This window comes from Nelumbo lutea, chromosome 1, assembly GCF_056320005.1.
Source record: "Nelumbo lutea isolate HS-2025 chromosome 1, American lotus-T2T, whole genome shotgun sequence".
In the NCBI taxonomy this organism is placed as follows: domain Eukaryota; kingdom Viridiplantae; phylum Streptophyta; class Magnoliopsida; order Proteales; family Nelumbonaceae; genus Nelumbo; species Nelumbo lutea.
This window is the reverse complement of record NC_142684.1, coordinates 130,161,656-130,177,688: the sequence shown is the minus strand read 5'-3', so window position 1 is coordinate 130,177,688 and position 16,033 is coordinate 130,161,656. Positions and strand designations below refer to the sequence as shown.

The 16,033-nt window shown below is 37.7% G+C and overlaps 1 protein-coding gene across 1 annotated transcript; it reads right to left on the bottom strand.

Annotated features, from left to right (window-relative positions):
* Positions 1-11,349: 11,349 nt before the first annotated feature.
* Positions 11,350-14,612, bottom strand: LOC148877549 (ARM repeat superfamily protein). The gene is made up of 2 exons (XM_088942139.1): positions 13,878-14,612; positions 11,350-12,364 (listed from the first exon to the last, which is right to left on the bottom strand). Exons 1-2 carry the CDS (start codon positions 14,330-14,332, stop codon positions 11,509-11,511), a joined length of 1,311 nt encoding a protein of 436 aa, XP_088798265.1. The 5' UTR covers positions 14,333-14,612; the 3' UTR covers positions 11,350-11,508.
* Between the last annotated feature and the right edge of the window lie 1,421 nt (positions 14,613-16,033).

The window sequence follows — 16,033 nt, the reverse complement described above, 5'->3', positions numbered from 1 at the left end:
GATCCTTTCTTCGCTATAGAAATTCATGGAACCTTTTGGACCTCCACCCCCATTTAATTTCTTTGTGTGAGTACAAACTTCCCCTCGAACAAGCCACTCAGCAAAACTAACCTAAGGGTAAAACATAAAAGATAGGAAAGTAGAGTCATGTAGATTTCTTTATAGATCTTATTTGAAATAGTGAACATTTAGAGTGAATATCCGTCAAGTGCTACAGATGCTTCAGGAAAGCTTTCATTCTCAAGCTCCAAAGTAAGAACAAAATCCAAAGCAAACCGAGACAGATTCTTACTACTCTGTGGATAGACTAAGTTGTCTACAGATCATGCAAATGGAATTAAATTCCATTATTGCCTCAACTCCAGGGAAACAGAAATTATTAGCATTTCTAGGATTTTTCAAATCTACCAAAAGTACAGAATTGAAGGTCTAAAATTTAATAGTTTCCAAATTCTGCTCTGCAATGAAAATGAATCCCAACAACCAAATCCTAAAACTTGCAGAGTGTGCATTCTCAATTCCACCATAAACTGATCCAAACACAATCTAAACCTAGAAGGACAATGGTATATGGCCCAATCCACTAACCTCAAGACTCAGCGGGTTCCAGAACTACATAACCCTGAAAATTAAAAGAAAAAGTGAGTGTGCAATTTATTGTAAATTGTAGAGAAAATATAGGATAACGAGGTTAAAACATATGTCATGTCTCTGAAGAAGGCAATGCAATAAAATTTCAATTATCAACACTCAAAACAATTAAGAAAAAGGCAGCAATAAGAAATAGAAATAGAGAAGCCATCTATTTGTTTCGAATATATGCCAAATTCAAGAAAATTCACTGCAGTCTATGTAGTTAGCCTTACTTGCCTAAGAAATTAACAGACAACACTTGTGCAAGGTGAAAAACAAGGAAACACGATTACAGAAGGATCAGGAGATAATCACCATTTGGTTCTGGAAGTAAGACCCTTCTGGAGGTGATCAGTCCAATGTCTGCTTCATTTTTCTAATAGGATACAACTGGAAGAATCAAATCAGCAAATGGAGGACTTGAGATATCATGAACACACCCAATTATATCTGAAGAATCATTATGGATTGAACCTGCTTTTGAGGCAGAACTATGACCTACTGAAGGTGGCTTCTCTAGATATCCTACATAGATGGTCTTCTATAGATGCAATTACATCTGCTGACACGTCTAATGGAGGTGGCTTCTCTTTTACAGGATGTTCCTTTATACCAAGATTTGACTTCTCATGCATGGCAACATCATCACTTTGTTCAAAAGTGAAATCAGGAACTACTCCTTCAATGATATCTGAAGAGGATGGAGGAGGCAGAGGATTTGCATCACAAACTCCAGCAAAAGGAAATTTGCAACAGAAATCTTTCCCCTCAAAAGCATCTACCACCAACTCCTTAGTATAATAGATGGCTTCTCTTGTACAGGTGCTACCAAACTATCTTCCTTTGACTTCTTGTAGATCACCACCAACTCCTTAGGGGCAGATGGTTTCTCCTTTACAAGGTCTTCAACACTATCTTCCTTTGACTTCTTATAGGTCACCACCAACTCTGTGGGGGCAGATGGATTCTCCTTTATAGGTTCATCAATGCCACCTTCCTTCAACTTCTTATAGGTCCCACCATCAGCACTTTGTTTCTTACCCAAGCCAGTTTTCCCTTTCATAGGATTATCAGTAGATGGAAGGAGCAAATCCTGCATTAGTTCTGCATAATTTGATTTTTTTTTATAGAGACTCCAATAGGTTGTGCCTGATCTTCAACATATGGCAGCGCTTCCTGTCCAAACAAGAAAATAAAGTTATGGCAAGAAATAGCCAGGTTTGCTGAAAAAATATGTCCTGCTGAGACATAGCCAACCAAGTTTGATCCACCAATTCAATAGTCAAGAAGATGACAGTGAATGAACATTGCACAGGGGATGTCTACATTCATGTGTAATAAGTAAACACACATGTGTGTGCATGCTAAAAGAAGAAAAGAAAAGAAACTAAATCCCTCCCTCCCATATTAGTAGTGTGATAAAACATGGACAGACCATTATGAAGCCTTCATGTGCTAGTCGGTTAGTGTCATGTCGGACGTAAACAAAATGAGATTAGAGGGGACTCAAGGATGGGGATAGAGTAGTGTGCACTTTGAGGCCAACTGGTCGTACTGTAATTCTGCAGGCTTGATCCTACACCTCCTCTTTTGGAGTGACAAGTGACCATCTCAACTACCGGGTCATCAGATAATATCTCCCATTAAAGGACATGAATGAACAGGTAAAGGGTAATCATCTTACCATAAAACCCCTCTTTGTGTTCAAGTATATAAATGTGCATGTAAATATCCGCAATATTTTCCCTCTATGTTACAAACACTCACACAGAAAGGCAGACAGATAGCCATGTGTTGCACATAGACACATCGATACTCACAAGCATAGAGCATGCATATAGGTGAACTGTTAGAGAGAGAGAGAACCTCTCCCCTTAAAATACATGGATGAACAGGCAAAGAAGTACCATTTCACTACAAAACATAAAGAGTGTTGTCAAAAAGGAATCAAAAAAGGGATTTATTTATTTATTTGAGGGGGGGATAAATACCTGGGTCACAATATCTTCCACTTCCATGTTCATAGCTTCAAACCTCTGGTATATGTTCCCAACCCAGGTTATACCTTTACAATCCATAACCATTGTGAACACAAACACCTTGCTCAAAAAACTTCCTCCACTTCCTTAGGGATGTCACAAGAAAACTCACTCAAAGATCATGATAATTCTCATTTGTAAACATTCAGATGAAATCCTGAGAATTGCGTAATATGGATCTGCAAGAATTCCTTTAATTACCCCATCAAGTTAGGAGAATAAACAAAGATAATTTTTTAATAGATCAAACAGATCCCTAATAAACAAATAAACCATCAGCCAGCTAATAGAAAGGACCATGCAAGACTTAACAATCTGCACAGAAATTCATCATTGAAACTCAGCTATACTTATTCTGTACACTAAGACCTCGTTCGTTTTCTGGGAAGTAAGGGCAGGTAAGTTGATAGGTCCCACGGAATAGAAATAAACCCACATTCATTTTCTCATATTGGTGGGTCCTTCCAAGAAGAACAATTCGTGGGTGGCTCATTTACCAAGAGAAGTAATACTCTCCTCATACTTGGGTAAATTATTTACCCATGCATGCTGAAAATCGCTAATATGTGATGGGATAATATTATCCCTTCAATAATGTCATTTTTTTTGATAAATTGGTCGTTGTACACTTTTACCTAGGAAACAAAAGAAAGTTAAGTGCTTTTATCTAGATAAGTGTTTCCCAAGAAAAACATGCCCGGATAAGTGCGTTTACCCAGGCAAGTCATTTATCAAGACATGAATGAGGCCTTAAGTGTTAAAAATAGGATGTTGGTGTGCAAGGACAAAGGAAAAATCTAACCTTCCGTGTGAATATTAGAGTTCTAGGACCTCTGGGTCTAGTTAAGAGCTCACAGATAGATTAAGTTATATATGTAAAAGCTATGTAACCCTTTGGTTAGGGGTGGATTCGAGCCGAGTAGTATGAGGCTCGAGCTTGGCTTGCCTAGGAAATATAAGGCTTGAGCTCGGTTCGAGCTAAAACCTTAAGCTCGAGCTCGATTTGAGGAAAAGTATTTTATAAAAATTAAAAATTATATATAAAACATATTTTTTATTTGATATTTAAAAATAAGAATTACAATATTTTTATTATATATATTATTTTCTATAATTATATTATATTATATTGTATATAATATTATATATATATATATATTCAAGTCGGCTCATGAGTCTCATGAGCTGAGCTCTATTAGGCTCGGGCTTGGCTTGTTTATTATTCGAACCTATAATCTAGGCTCGAGCTTGAGCTCGGTTGAAATTGAGTCGAGCTCGGGTAACTCATGAAAAGCTCGTCTCATGGCCAGCCCTACCTTTGGTACTGGCAAATGGGATCCTGTACTTGTTAAGGGTTACCCTGTGCATTCAAACTTTTGCCCTTAGCTCTTCTCAGTCCTACTTGAGACTAATTCATAGTCTACTTAGGTGACTTTTTTTGGTAGCTGTTAATCAGATAAATGACTGATAATTTATGAACTTTGTGAGTTCTAAATGATTACCAGAGTTCCTAAGTGACATGTAAAAACATCAAGCTAAATGGCTTTCTCTACTAGAGCATGAAACGATTCTCAATTTCTCATCCATTGAAGAAATTAACCATCAATGAAAAGTGTTAGAGGTCAATAAGAATAAGTTGACCCAAATTGAATCATGAACGTAAGATTATTCCTATTTTTTTTTGTCAAACTTGACAAAAAATTAAATATAGATATGCTAAGAGGTTAAATATATATAGAAAAGTAATTCTACCCTATTTTTAACCCATATCTACTATATATGTACCTAAAGCAATAGAAGTTACTACTTTTACAATATAAGTCTAAGATAATATAATCAAGTTTAACATGAAATAGTCCACATACAATGGCTATATATAATGGAAAATAATATCTCAATATATGATCTCAACAAACATAATAATGATAGACAATGGCCACCGCACCAAAGGTCACCTTTTGTTCTTCGAGCCTTCACCACCCCAATTCACCCTAGGATACATCTGCTATCCCCCAAGAATAATTGGTTAGCCATGGGTGATGAAACTCAGATCTGAAATGATACAGATCTGAACTGTAATTGAGAACAGAGCTGATGCAGGGTATACTGTGTAATTTGTTTTCTCTGCTCTATTCACTTGTAACCGAGCTATTGTAGCTGAGGGGATGTATGTTTGAATTGAAGATTTTTATTTATCTTCAAAAAATAAAAAAAAAATGAGAAAAAAATTTATAAAACATGAGTGTTGCAGATCTGAGTTGCATTCGGCACTCAGATCTGTAGCATTCAGCCAGAAAGAATTCGTTATTTTGCTTGTTTCAGCTTTTATTTTTTTCATCAGAGACAGACATTAAGGTTTTGAATTGGAAGCACGTTGAGGAATTGGTCGACAGAGATCTCGGTGCGAGAGAAGGTGGTGCCTTTCTGCACAGATGATGAAGGCTCGAAGAACAAAAGGTGACCTTTGGTGCGGTGGCCATTGTCTATCATTATTATGTTTGTTGAGATCATATATTGAGATATTATTTTCCATTATATATAGCCATTGTATGTGGACTATTTCATGTTAAACTTGATTATATTATCTTAGACTTATATTGTAAAAGTAGTAACTTCTATTGCTTTAGGTACATATATAGTAGATATGGGTTAAAAATAGGATAGAATTACTTTTCTATATATATTTAACCTCTTAGCATATCTATATTTAATTTTTTGTCAAGTTTGACAAAAAAATAGAAATAATCTTACGGTTCATGATTCAATTTGTGTCAACTTATTCTTATTGACCTCTAACACTTTTCATTGATGGTTAATTTCTTCAATGGATGAGAAATTGAGAATCCTTTCATGCTCTAGTAGAGAAAGCCATTTAGCTTGATGTTTTTACATGTCACTTAGGAATTCTGGTAATCATTTAGAACTCACAAAGTTCATAAATTATCAGTCATTTATCTGATTAACAGCTACCAAAAAAAGTCACCTAAGTAGACTATGAATTAGTCTCAAGTAGGACTGAGAAGAGCTAAGGGCAAAAGTTTGAATGCGCAGGGTAACCCTTAACAAGTACAGGATCCCATTTGCCAGTACCAAAGGTAGGGCTGGCCATGAGACGAGCTTTTCATGAGTTACCCGAGCTCGGCTCGGTTTCAACTGATCTCAAGCTCGAGCCTAGATTATAGGTTCGAATAATAAACAAGCCGAGCCTGAGCCTAATAGAGCTCGGCTCATGAGACTCGTGAACCGGCATGAATATATATATATATATACAATATAATATAATATAATTATAGAAAATAATATATATAATAAAAATATTGTAATTCTTATTTTTTAAATATCAAATAAAAAATATGTTATATATATATATATATATATATATATTTTTTTTTTAATTTTTATAAAATACTTTTCCTCAAATCGAGCTCGAGCTTAAGGTTTTAGCTCAAACCGAGCTCAAGCCTTATACTTCCTAGGCAAGCCAAGCTCGAGCCTCATACTACTCGGCTCGAATCCACCCCTAACCAAAGGGTTACAAAGCTTTTACATATATAACTTAATCTATCTGTGAGCTCTTAACTAGACCCAGAGGTCCTAGAACTCTAATATTCACACAGAAGGTTAGATTTTTCCTTTGTCCTTGCACACCAGCATCCTATTTTTAACACTTAAGGCCTCATTCATGTCTTGATAAATGACTTGCCTGGGTAAACGCACTTATCCGGGCATGTTTTTCGTGGGAAACACTTATCTGGATAAAAGCACTTAACTTTCTTTTGTTTCCTAGGTAAAAGTGTACAACGACCAATTTATCCAAAAAAGTGACATTATTGAAGGGATAATATTATCCCATCACATATTAGCGATTTTCAGCATGCATGGGTAAATAATTTACCCAAATATGAGGAGAGTATTAGGAGTGGGAGAGTCTTTCTCTCAAGCAATTGAACACTTTCCCCCTTCTAGAGGCCTCCTTATATAGATTTTCAAGGGGGCTCTTGCTCCTTCTTCAAGCCTCTAGAATGGGGTGTGTTACACCCCCTTCTTGAACTTTCTAGAGTTCTCTTGAAAGCCTTCTAAGAGTTGCCACCCCTAGTTCTTTGAACTGCACTTAGGCTCCCTCTTAGCACATGATAGCTACACTCTAGGCTGCTCTTTTGGGCTGAGAATGGACCTTCTCTGCTGGGCCAAATTTTACTCTTTGCTAGGTTTTCTTTTCTTGGGTTTTTTTTTAAGGAATCAACTTGTACTTCTTGAGTCGAAGTGTGTTCTCTTGCTTCCATAACCGGGCTGGGCTGAATTTGGTCTTTTTGGACATTCTTGTCTTACCTTTTGCCTTCTTTTCTTGGATTAATTACCCTTGAAATCTTTTCTTAGCATTAGGCTAAATTAGGGTAAAATTAAATAAGACCAGCATAATAATCCACGCAAAGTCCTCATAAATTATAGATAAATTGTATGTTCATCAATGGCTTAGCAGCTTAAGACGCTTAGCACTTAATGTTTATTTAATTAAGCATGGGTTTGAATCACGCTAGCTGCATTTTTTAATACAGGAGTTGTGCATGTATCTATATTGACACGTACCGATCAATACGATGCGATACACACTGATATAGATATCATATCAATACGCACAACTGACACGATACAATGCCTAATATCGTCCACTACCGATACCGATACGATATATCTCGTATATCGAAATTTTAATCCTTAATTTCTATATATACATACATACGTAATGTATTATATATAAGAAAATTGGGCTCGACATTCCTCTTCATCACCCCCTCCTCTATGAGTTTACATATGCGCCTCACAAGGGGGTGCCCCACAATGTCCCACAACACATCCCCATTGTGTATTGGGAACTTCTCCCGATGATAGTACCAGAACCAGTGATGTCATCATTGGGAGATGTTCCCTATACATGGCGGGGATGTGTCGTCAGATGTTGTGGGGCACAGATTTGAACTCCTCCTCTATTTTGTGATTCTTTTTTTTTCTAAAAATTTAACGAATAAAGTTTTATTGTGAAAGCATCCACTAACGTCTCTAAGATGACCATTGAGTACAGGTTGTGGGCTTTTTTGGATAAACCTACTAATGGGAACATCAATTGGGTAGCTTTTGATAACCTTTTCAACTGACTTCCACGATGTGTAAGATTAGGTATGCTCATCAAATCTTCTAGTGGCCCAACAATATCATTGCCCATTCATTCAATTGTTAGTGGCTTAATGGGTAAAGAAATATCCACTAATAACGGAAAGACATGATACCACCATAAGAACTTTAACCAATCAAATTTCCTCTCATGTATATGTTGGCTTTTGGATAAACCTAGTAATTGGATTATCAATTGGGTAGGCTTTGATATTATTTTCAACAGACACCTAGGGGTGCAAATGGATCAGATCATGATCCAATCTTATTCTATTTGGTCAAATTTGGATCACCCCAGCTCGGATCTTTGGATTGAATAATAGGATCTTATTAGCAATTAAATCGGATTCAAATCACCCCTTCCCGATCCGAGAAGATCCAATCCAATATATATGCTATATATTTATTTATATAAATATATATAATACATATATATGATATTTATTTATAAATATATTATTTATATTGTATTTTTGTAAATTTGTTATATTATTTATTTTTTATAAAAAAACATGTATATATATGATGAACGTAATTAAAAAATACTTGTATTTTTTTGTTTTTCTTCATTTAAATTGGTATGTTTTATTTTTTTAATAATTTATTAATTTTTAAAGAAAACAAATCGGATCAGATCATATCAAAAATTCTTATTTTCCAATCAAATTCAAATTCAGATCCATGTTTATCAAATCTGATCGGATATACAATTAATAGTATTGGATTGAATTCGAACATACCCTAATTCGAATCTAATTCGATCCGTTTGCATTCCTACATACATCCACCATGTGTTAGAATAGGTGTGCTAAAAATCCTCTACTGGCCCAATTATATCATACCAACTCCTTCAATTGCTAGTGGGTAAAGAAATAACCACTTAGACCGGAAAGACATGAAACCAATCATTCCCCCTCCCCCTCCCCTTTTGAATTTTGATAAATACCACTTAACAAAATGATTTGGCATGATATCATTGGGCCAGTAGAGGATTGAAACACAACTGCACATCCTATGTGAAAAGTGAAAAGAGAAAACCTTCAACTATTATTACTTTGAACGCCAACCTATAGAAAATAGGAAATAGATCTAAAATGTTGAAAAAATAGAAAAAAATGATGGTATAAATTCTAAATAAATGACATATTTCGCCACTATTAATCAAGGTTTTTAAAATTGGATCGGACAATGAACTGGTCAGGAATCCCGTTTCTGGGTCAAACGGTCCAACCATTCAAGCCAAATGGATGGTCCATTCTGATAAATTTAAAAAAAAAATAAAAATAAAAGAAAAATAAAAACCGGCCAAACCATTGAATGGTTCGACCGCCTGGGTCAGCAGTTTGCTGATCAAATCAACGGTTTTTGGGGAAATAATAATTCTAAGGTAAAACATCATTTGACCGGTTTCTGATTTTCCATTCCGACCATCCGGTTCGGTCTGATTTTGAAAACCATGCTATTAATTATACTTTTTTCTGATTACGAATATGCCAGATCGTTTCACCTCCTTGTACTATCAGGTGTTAATTTTTGGCATTTACCGTGCATAAGAAACCAATTTCACTAATCACATCAAGCACAATTTAGGAAGCTTGATTGGTTGGGCTGGGTTAGCATAGGGTCGCCCAATATTCACTGGGCCTTTTGCTGAACCTTATCATCAAGAGTATTCAAGAGCCTTATGTAGCTTGGCCAATTCTCATGATACTTTGTATGAGCTTGAGTTTTTTGCAAGCCTTAGTCCAGGTGCTCAGGCTTGGGTCAAGTCAGTTAACATAGGACGGGTTTGGATCTGCTAGCTACAAGTTATTTCCACATCTCTACCTTCAAGACCAAACGAGATCTGGCTTGTTGGTGTGTTAGTTGGTTTATTTCAGCGCTGATGTGGAATCAAATCCTACAACCAACATAATGGGATAAAAGGGGTCAGGGGGAAGTTATTAATGGTGCATAGCACCGAATACTGAAAAAAAAAATCTCTACCCACGGGACATTACAGTTATGCATTAGAAATATTTCCCTTTTCATTCATAGGGAGATCTTCCCATGGTGATGGTGTTCTGTGGATATATATGTGGAAACATTTTGTGGGTAACAGATCTGGAGTGGCATAGGGCACACTTGCATTGTATTTGCTATTTCAATTTCCAGATGTTACTTGTAAGCAGAGAAGCCCATAAAGCAAAGCCCACTGCCCATGACACAATAAAATCAAGAGTTCGCTAATATTGGATACACGTTAAATCTATATCTCAGCCAACCACAACAAATTCATCAAAGTCTATTTACTTTTCATTGATTCACATCTCACAAAATGTAATTATCATCATGTTCAACCAATCATTTCTTTTACTGCACAGTATGCACCATAGATATTGCTTAAAACCATTTTTTTCCTCTTTTCCTCTTTTAATTCATACAAACAAAATGTAACATCCGAACAAGTTGAGACAAAACCCAACCCAAGCACGATTTGGTTTGCTTAGACTTCAGATAAATAAGGTAGGCTTGAGGTTTGATCTCCACTCACAAGCTTGAAATGATCAGGTTCTGGTCATTTGAGATAGGCTAATGGAAGGGTACTAACTCAGCCCTTTAATAACCCAGGATCCCCAACTAAAACCCAGAGCAAACTAGTCAATCTTAATGCAATCCAATCAAAATCATTTCCCCCTTGGTGATTCTGGGGGATTTGGGGAATCACTGACCTATTGAAGATGGTTTTTGGAAGAAATATTGTTAGATGAGGTGATTTCACCAAAAAGGCATGCAAGTGTTACAATATTTTTGATTTGCAAATTGTTAGCATGGTCTGTTTCCCAGAGCTCCAGACATCACCACGGATTTCTGATTTTTCCATTGCTTTTTGAGGAGAGATTAAATTAGCCCCCCCACAACGTCCCACAACACATCCCCGCTGTGTATTGAAAACATCTCCCGATGATAACACCCCCCAATCTTGTGGGGGTACTGATTTGAGTTCTTATGTGAGGAGTCTGTCTTACTAAATGGGGCTTTTAATATGATTTGGAGACTCGGGTGATATAACAAATTTACAAATCAGAATCGGCAAATCAACCTCCAACAAACATCCCCGGTTTGTTAGATTGATTTTGGTTCAGTTGTGTCACTCAGTTTTCCTACAACTAATGCGAAGAAGACACTCAAAAGTGCTAAGATTTATTTAAGGTTTGTAGAGGAAAGAAACTGAGAGTTAATTTAAGGTTTGATACTTTATTCTGTTATATATATATATATATATATATATATATATGAATTGTTTATACTGATGTTATGTTGTCATTGGCTTTAAGTTGCACTTGATTTGGATTAGTTTGGGCTGAACAATGACCCAATCCAATAATAAATGATAACCCAACCCAGTTCCACCTTTTCCCAGAGGCTAATTGGGTTCCAGCCCAACCTTCCAATAGCCAATTGCCAGCCCAGTTGTTAGCTCGAGATTTCTAATTTTCTATCATAAAAAGAAAAATAGAATTCCATGTATAACTTTATAATCTGGAATCAAATTTTCTAATGCAGATAAAAGAGACATATTTTACAACATGATTAAATTATTAGGAGTTTAGGACTGCCTTCCCTTGAGAAATTAGTAAATTTCTCCAAAATTTACAATGTGTCAATAGATTTTTGAGATTTTTTTTTAATAAGGCAAACTCTTTGAACTTGAGCTAATAACCAAAGCCTTGAGATTAGAAGATTCTCCGGCAGCATTTGCTCTCCTTGTAATCAGCTCCATGTTCTTATTCAGACTTTGTCTTACCATATTCTTCATCATTCTCTTTCCTTCGTTGGTCACTCTCTGACTCATAGGTGAACCCACGATCACCCTTCCTGTTTGAGGCCCAGAATGGGCTCCAATCTTTGACTGCCTTTCATCCTTGAACCATTGCAATAGCTTCAATGCTCTCTTCTGGGCTAAGGAGCTCCCCAGCAAGGCCACCTCAAGGAGAACAGGAACAATTCGCAACTGTGACATCTTCTCTCTCTGGGCCGAGCTCTGATGTGCTAGAATCATCAAGATGTAGGCAGCCAGCTCCTGGCATTTGGGCTTGTCTTCCCATGTCAGAATCTCTATGAAGGTCCCCGGCACCATGGGTTCGTTTTCCATGGCCTTCTTTCCCACCACGGCCACAACCATGTTCCCCAAAGCTGCTAGAGCCTTCTCCGAAGTTTCTTTCTCAGAGGACAGGACTAATAATGTATGTACTACACCACTAGAGACCAGAGGCCCTATGCTCTCCAACATGGTGGAGAGGTTATATATAGTTCCCAGACAGGCCTCCTTGGCTTCCATGCTTGCATCTGAATCAAGGATCCTAATTATGAAGAGAAGAAGAATCTCTGATGAGGCAATGTGGATCTGGGTGTTGGCTAGAACAGAGATTGAAAGCATGAGTACGGCGAAATCTCGCTTCTCCAATTCATCCAAAGCATCGATGACGTCGCATTTCGGCAATTTTGAAAAGATTCCGGCCTCCACCATGAGAGCCTTGTTTCTGCAAAACAAGCAATAAAGAACTAAAACTTTCAACAACTAATAACTACCAAGGTTGAAAGTAAAGAACAAGACGCAAATCAGACCGACTTTTGGGTTGAATAAGAAAAAAACTATTTAGTTTGAAGAATCACAGTTAAGATAAGATTGTTTGGTAAAGATGAGTCAACTGTGCTTTTACACCTAAAATTTCTGTTGTGATACCAGAAGGTCAATAATTTCAATTTTCAATTTTGTCCATAGCGCAGACGGAATCTTACCCCACTTCACCAAATTTGATGGGTCTTGCTTGTATTTTTTATAAACCTGTCTCTTAACATGTCCCCTTTTATAATAGCCGGAAGGAGCTGTGTTCACAGCGCCAGCTTCCAATCACCGTGGAGTGCTGAAGACACGCTGCGCATCTTACGGTTTCATAATTTAAGGTCATTTTGGTCATTTCAAGTATACATAACCCTTAATCGCTGAAGTGTCGTGTTACTATAGCTTGCTACAATCAGGCAACAATGGCCCTAAATTCCGATCTAACGGTCTTAAATATGTAAAATCTATTTGAAAGCCGCTTAATGTAGTGATCTATCGAAATGGAGTGACAGGATCTGCTCCTCACAAATGGGCGCCTCACAGACATATTCACCGTGCATTGGAAATATTTCCTGTCAATAATAGTTAATAAGTACAGAAGATGTTCTCAATCTACGATAGGATGTACATGTGAAGCGGTGTAAAGAGCAGATCCAGTCTCTAAAATGGGCGCCTCACAATACATCCACCGTGCATTAGAAATATCTCATTAATAAGTACGGAAGATATTATTAATGTAAATGTGACGCCTGTGAGGCACCAGGTGTCAGGAGCAGATCCGGTCTCCCAAAATGGATGGTTTAGATTAATGGATACAGTAATTAGGTTGGAGGACAATCAAATTTAAAGGTAATCTAATCACTGGACAAGGAGATTGATAGGAATGGTCGTTGAACCAGGCTACTAGCCAGTAGTTTCGTCGGCTATTGTTAGGAAATTAGGTTATTTTAAAGAAAGTTAGGGGTATTTTCATCATGGAGAAATACTAGGCTTCCAGCCCGGGTCTCCGGGTCCGGGATCACCTGGCCTAAAAAGTCTCAAACCCGACGAAACTCCTGTCATCGTCTCTGTTAGACTCTTCAAAGTCAAAAGTGTTGAAAGCGACACTTCAATCTCCCGCCGGCGAAGAACATCAGTTTCCGGTGGTCATTAATGGAGCACTAATAAAAACCCACACTCACTTGCTAGCGCTTAACAGACGCAGGGTGCGTACTGTTCACGATACTTGGCTAATAATCATAATCTTAATCTCATGTTCTCATTTCTCAAAGACTCACTAGAGACTCAAATCCATTGCTCCAGCAAGTTTTACACACAGGTGCGTATTTTAGAATCCCTTGAAGATCGAAAACTTCGAAATCAAGCGAACTAAAGCGAACAACAGAGAGGACTGATAATCTCGATTCGAAGTAAGTCGTAAGGGAACTTACGTGTAAGTGCCATTAGCCAGCTCAATTAATGCCTGAACCGCCAATCGCCTACGATCCGAAGCCTCCGAACCAAGCATGGACACCAACGACGGTATAACACCGAGAGCAGCGAGCGACTTCCTCATCCTCAGATCCTCTCCGGCCAATCTCCTGATTTCCTTCACCGCAATCTCCTTCTCCTCCCAGCTCCCAAAGTGAAGCTGCTTTACGGATCTCTGCAGCATGAATGGTGAAGCTGTTTCCTCGGTTTTTCTCTCCTCCATTCCGGCCGTCTTGGTCTCTTCTTTCTTTTCATCTTCCTTTTCCATTTCAACTTCTTCTATTCTAAACTTGTCGAATCGATCGGATGCTCCGCAGCACTTGCCGGAGGCCTTCTTCTGCAAAAAGCGTCGGATTCGAGCAAAGAATAAGAGCTTTGTGGTGTATGAAAGGAACCAAGGAGAAGATTGCAACATGCTTGACGTTGGGTGAGGGGACAAAGTTGAGCAGGGATTGAAATCTAGTTTCAGATTTCTTGTTTAAATTAATGGTAAATCTTTTAATTACAGAGCTCAGAGAAAGCTTAGAGAGAGAGGGGGGGAAGAGAATATAATCAACTAAATCGAGTTGGTCGGATAAGGACTCACGGAGTGTGGAGGCAAAACAGAGAGGGAAAGAGAGCAGAGAGCACATGCAGAAACAGAGACGTAGTTTTATAATCGAAATCTCAGAGAAATACGAGAGAAGATTTTGTTTACCGCAACTGGCCACTAATTGATGCATATATTACCGAAATGCCATCATACAATACCGTAGACTGTTGGGTACTTGGGTTAAAGGTGCTGTGGTGGGTCCGACGGTGGATGCGAATCTGATGGCCGTAGGATGGGGACATGAGCAAATCACGACAGAAAAGTACGGTAATCAGGGTAAAGCCTTTTTCAGCTGGATTATTGATGGACCCACTAAAATGTCAGAGACGGAGATGTTGAGTTACGTGGCTTGGGCCTTGGTGCTGTCTCCTCCGGGAACCTCGATTCCGTCGTTGTGTAGCTGTAGATGTACGAAGAGAGAGAGAGAGAGAGAGAGAGGACAATATTCTATTTCTGTCTGTTAAACAGGTCCAAAAAGCGGATGATGGGCATTGGCCCACCAGTCCCCACCAAGAATAGTAGTCCACCTAGGCAGCTAGGTCCATTTTTACTTTAGAGCCCAACTGCTCGACCCATGCAAAAGTATAAGCTGGACCACGACTCCACGAGAAAGCGATCAGTCAGTCCAATGTAAAGGTCAGCCTCCCATTACAGTTATGTAGTGTAATTTACTTGGATATCTCTATATTTTTATGTATTTATTAAACCTATCCTTTAGTTTGTTTATTTCCAAAACACCTATAATTTGCAACCACTTTACTTTATCACCCGGACCCATTTGTATTTCTTTCTGGGAATGGTCACGTGCTCAAGTAACCTCTTAAAATGGGTGAAAATTTTGTTTAAACATGAATCCAAGGTTGTTTATTCCACAAAGGTATTTTGTAATAAAAAAAACCCTAAATTCATGTCCTTTCATGTTTTCTAATCATTTTAAGAAGTCACATGACCATTCCAAGGGAGTGTTCGGAAACAAACAATTTCTATATCACTAAAAGCAATATAATTTTTCTATTCTGATGGTTGTTTTTATCTTTAAAACTAAAATCTAAAATCAATTATGTTGTCAAATACCCCCTAACCCTAAGGCTGTATTTGGTTTGAAGGAAAAACTAGGAAAAAAGAAAGTAAAAAAACTTTACCAATCTTATATAGGATTTCCTGTCTTTCCCTTCCTTTCCCTACCTTTTTTCTTTAAACGAAACATAGCTTAAATGGTTTGAGTGTTTTAGTAATATACACAAACTAGAGGGTAGGTTGCAGTTACATGACGTGCAGATAAGAATATTGAAGATATGGATCGGGTTTTGGCCAATGGCCACGGTGGACTCCACTACGTGGGTTGGTCTACACACTACATTTCTATGTTTGGTTCTGGGCCTCACCTTTTTCCTCAATAAACCCAACTTCTATTTCAGGGGGCTGATTTGGATAGATCAGCTTTGACTTTTGATAAATTGGACGCAACCTTAGATGGATGAGAATAAAAAATGCCCATTGTAGTTTACCTTTAATGCAAAGCAT

Coding starts and splice junctions, on each gene's coding strand:
- LOC148877549 (XM_088942139.1), bottom strand. CDS start 14,332: ATGTTGCAATCTTCTCCTTGGTTCCTTTCATACACCACAAAGCTCTTA. Junction 12,365..13,877: donor CTGGCTAATGGCACTTACAC/GTAAGTTCCCTT, acceptor CTTGTTTTGCAG/AAACAAGGCTCTCATGGTGG.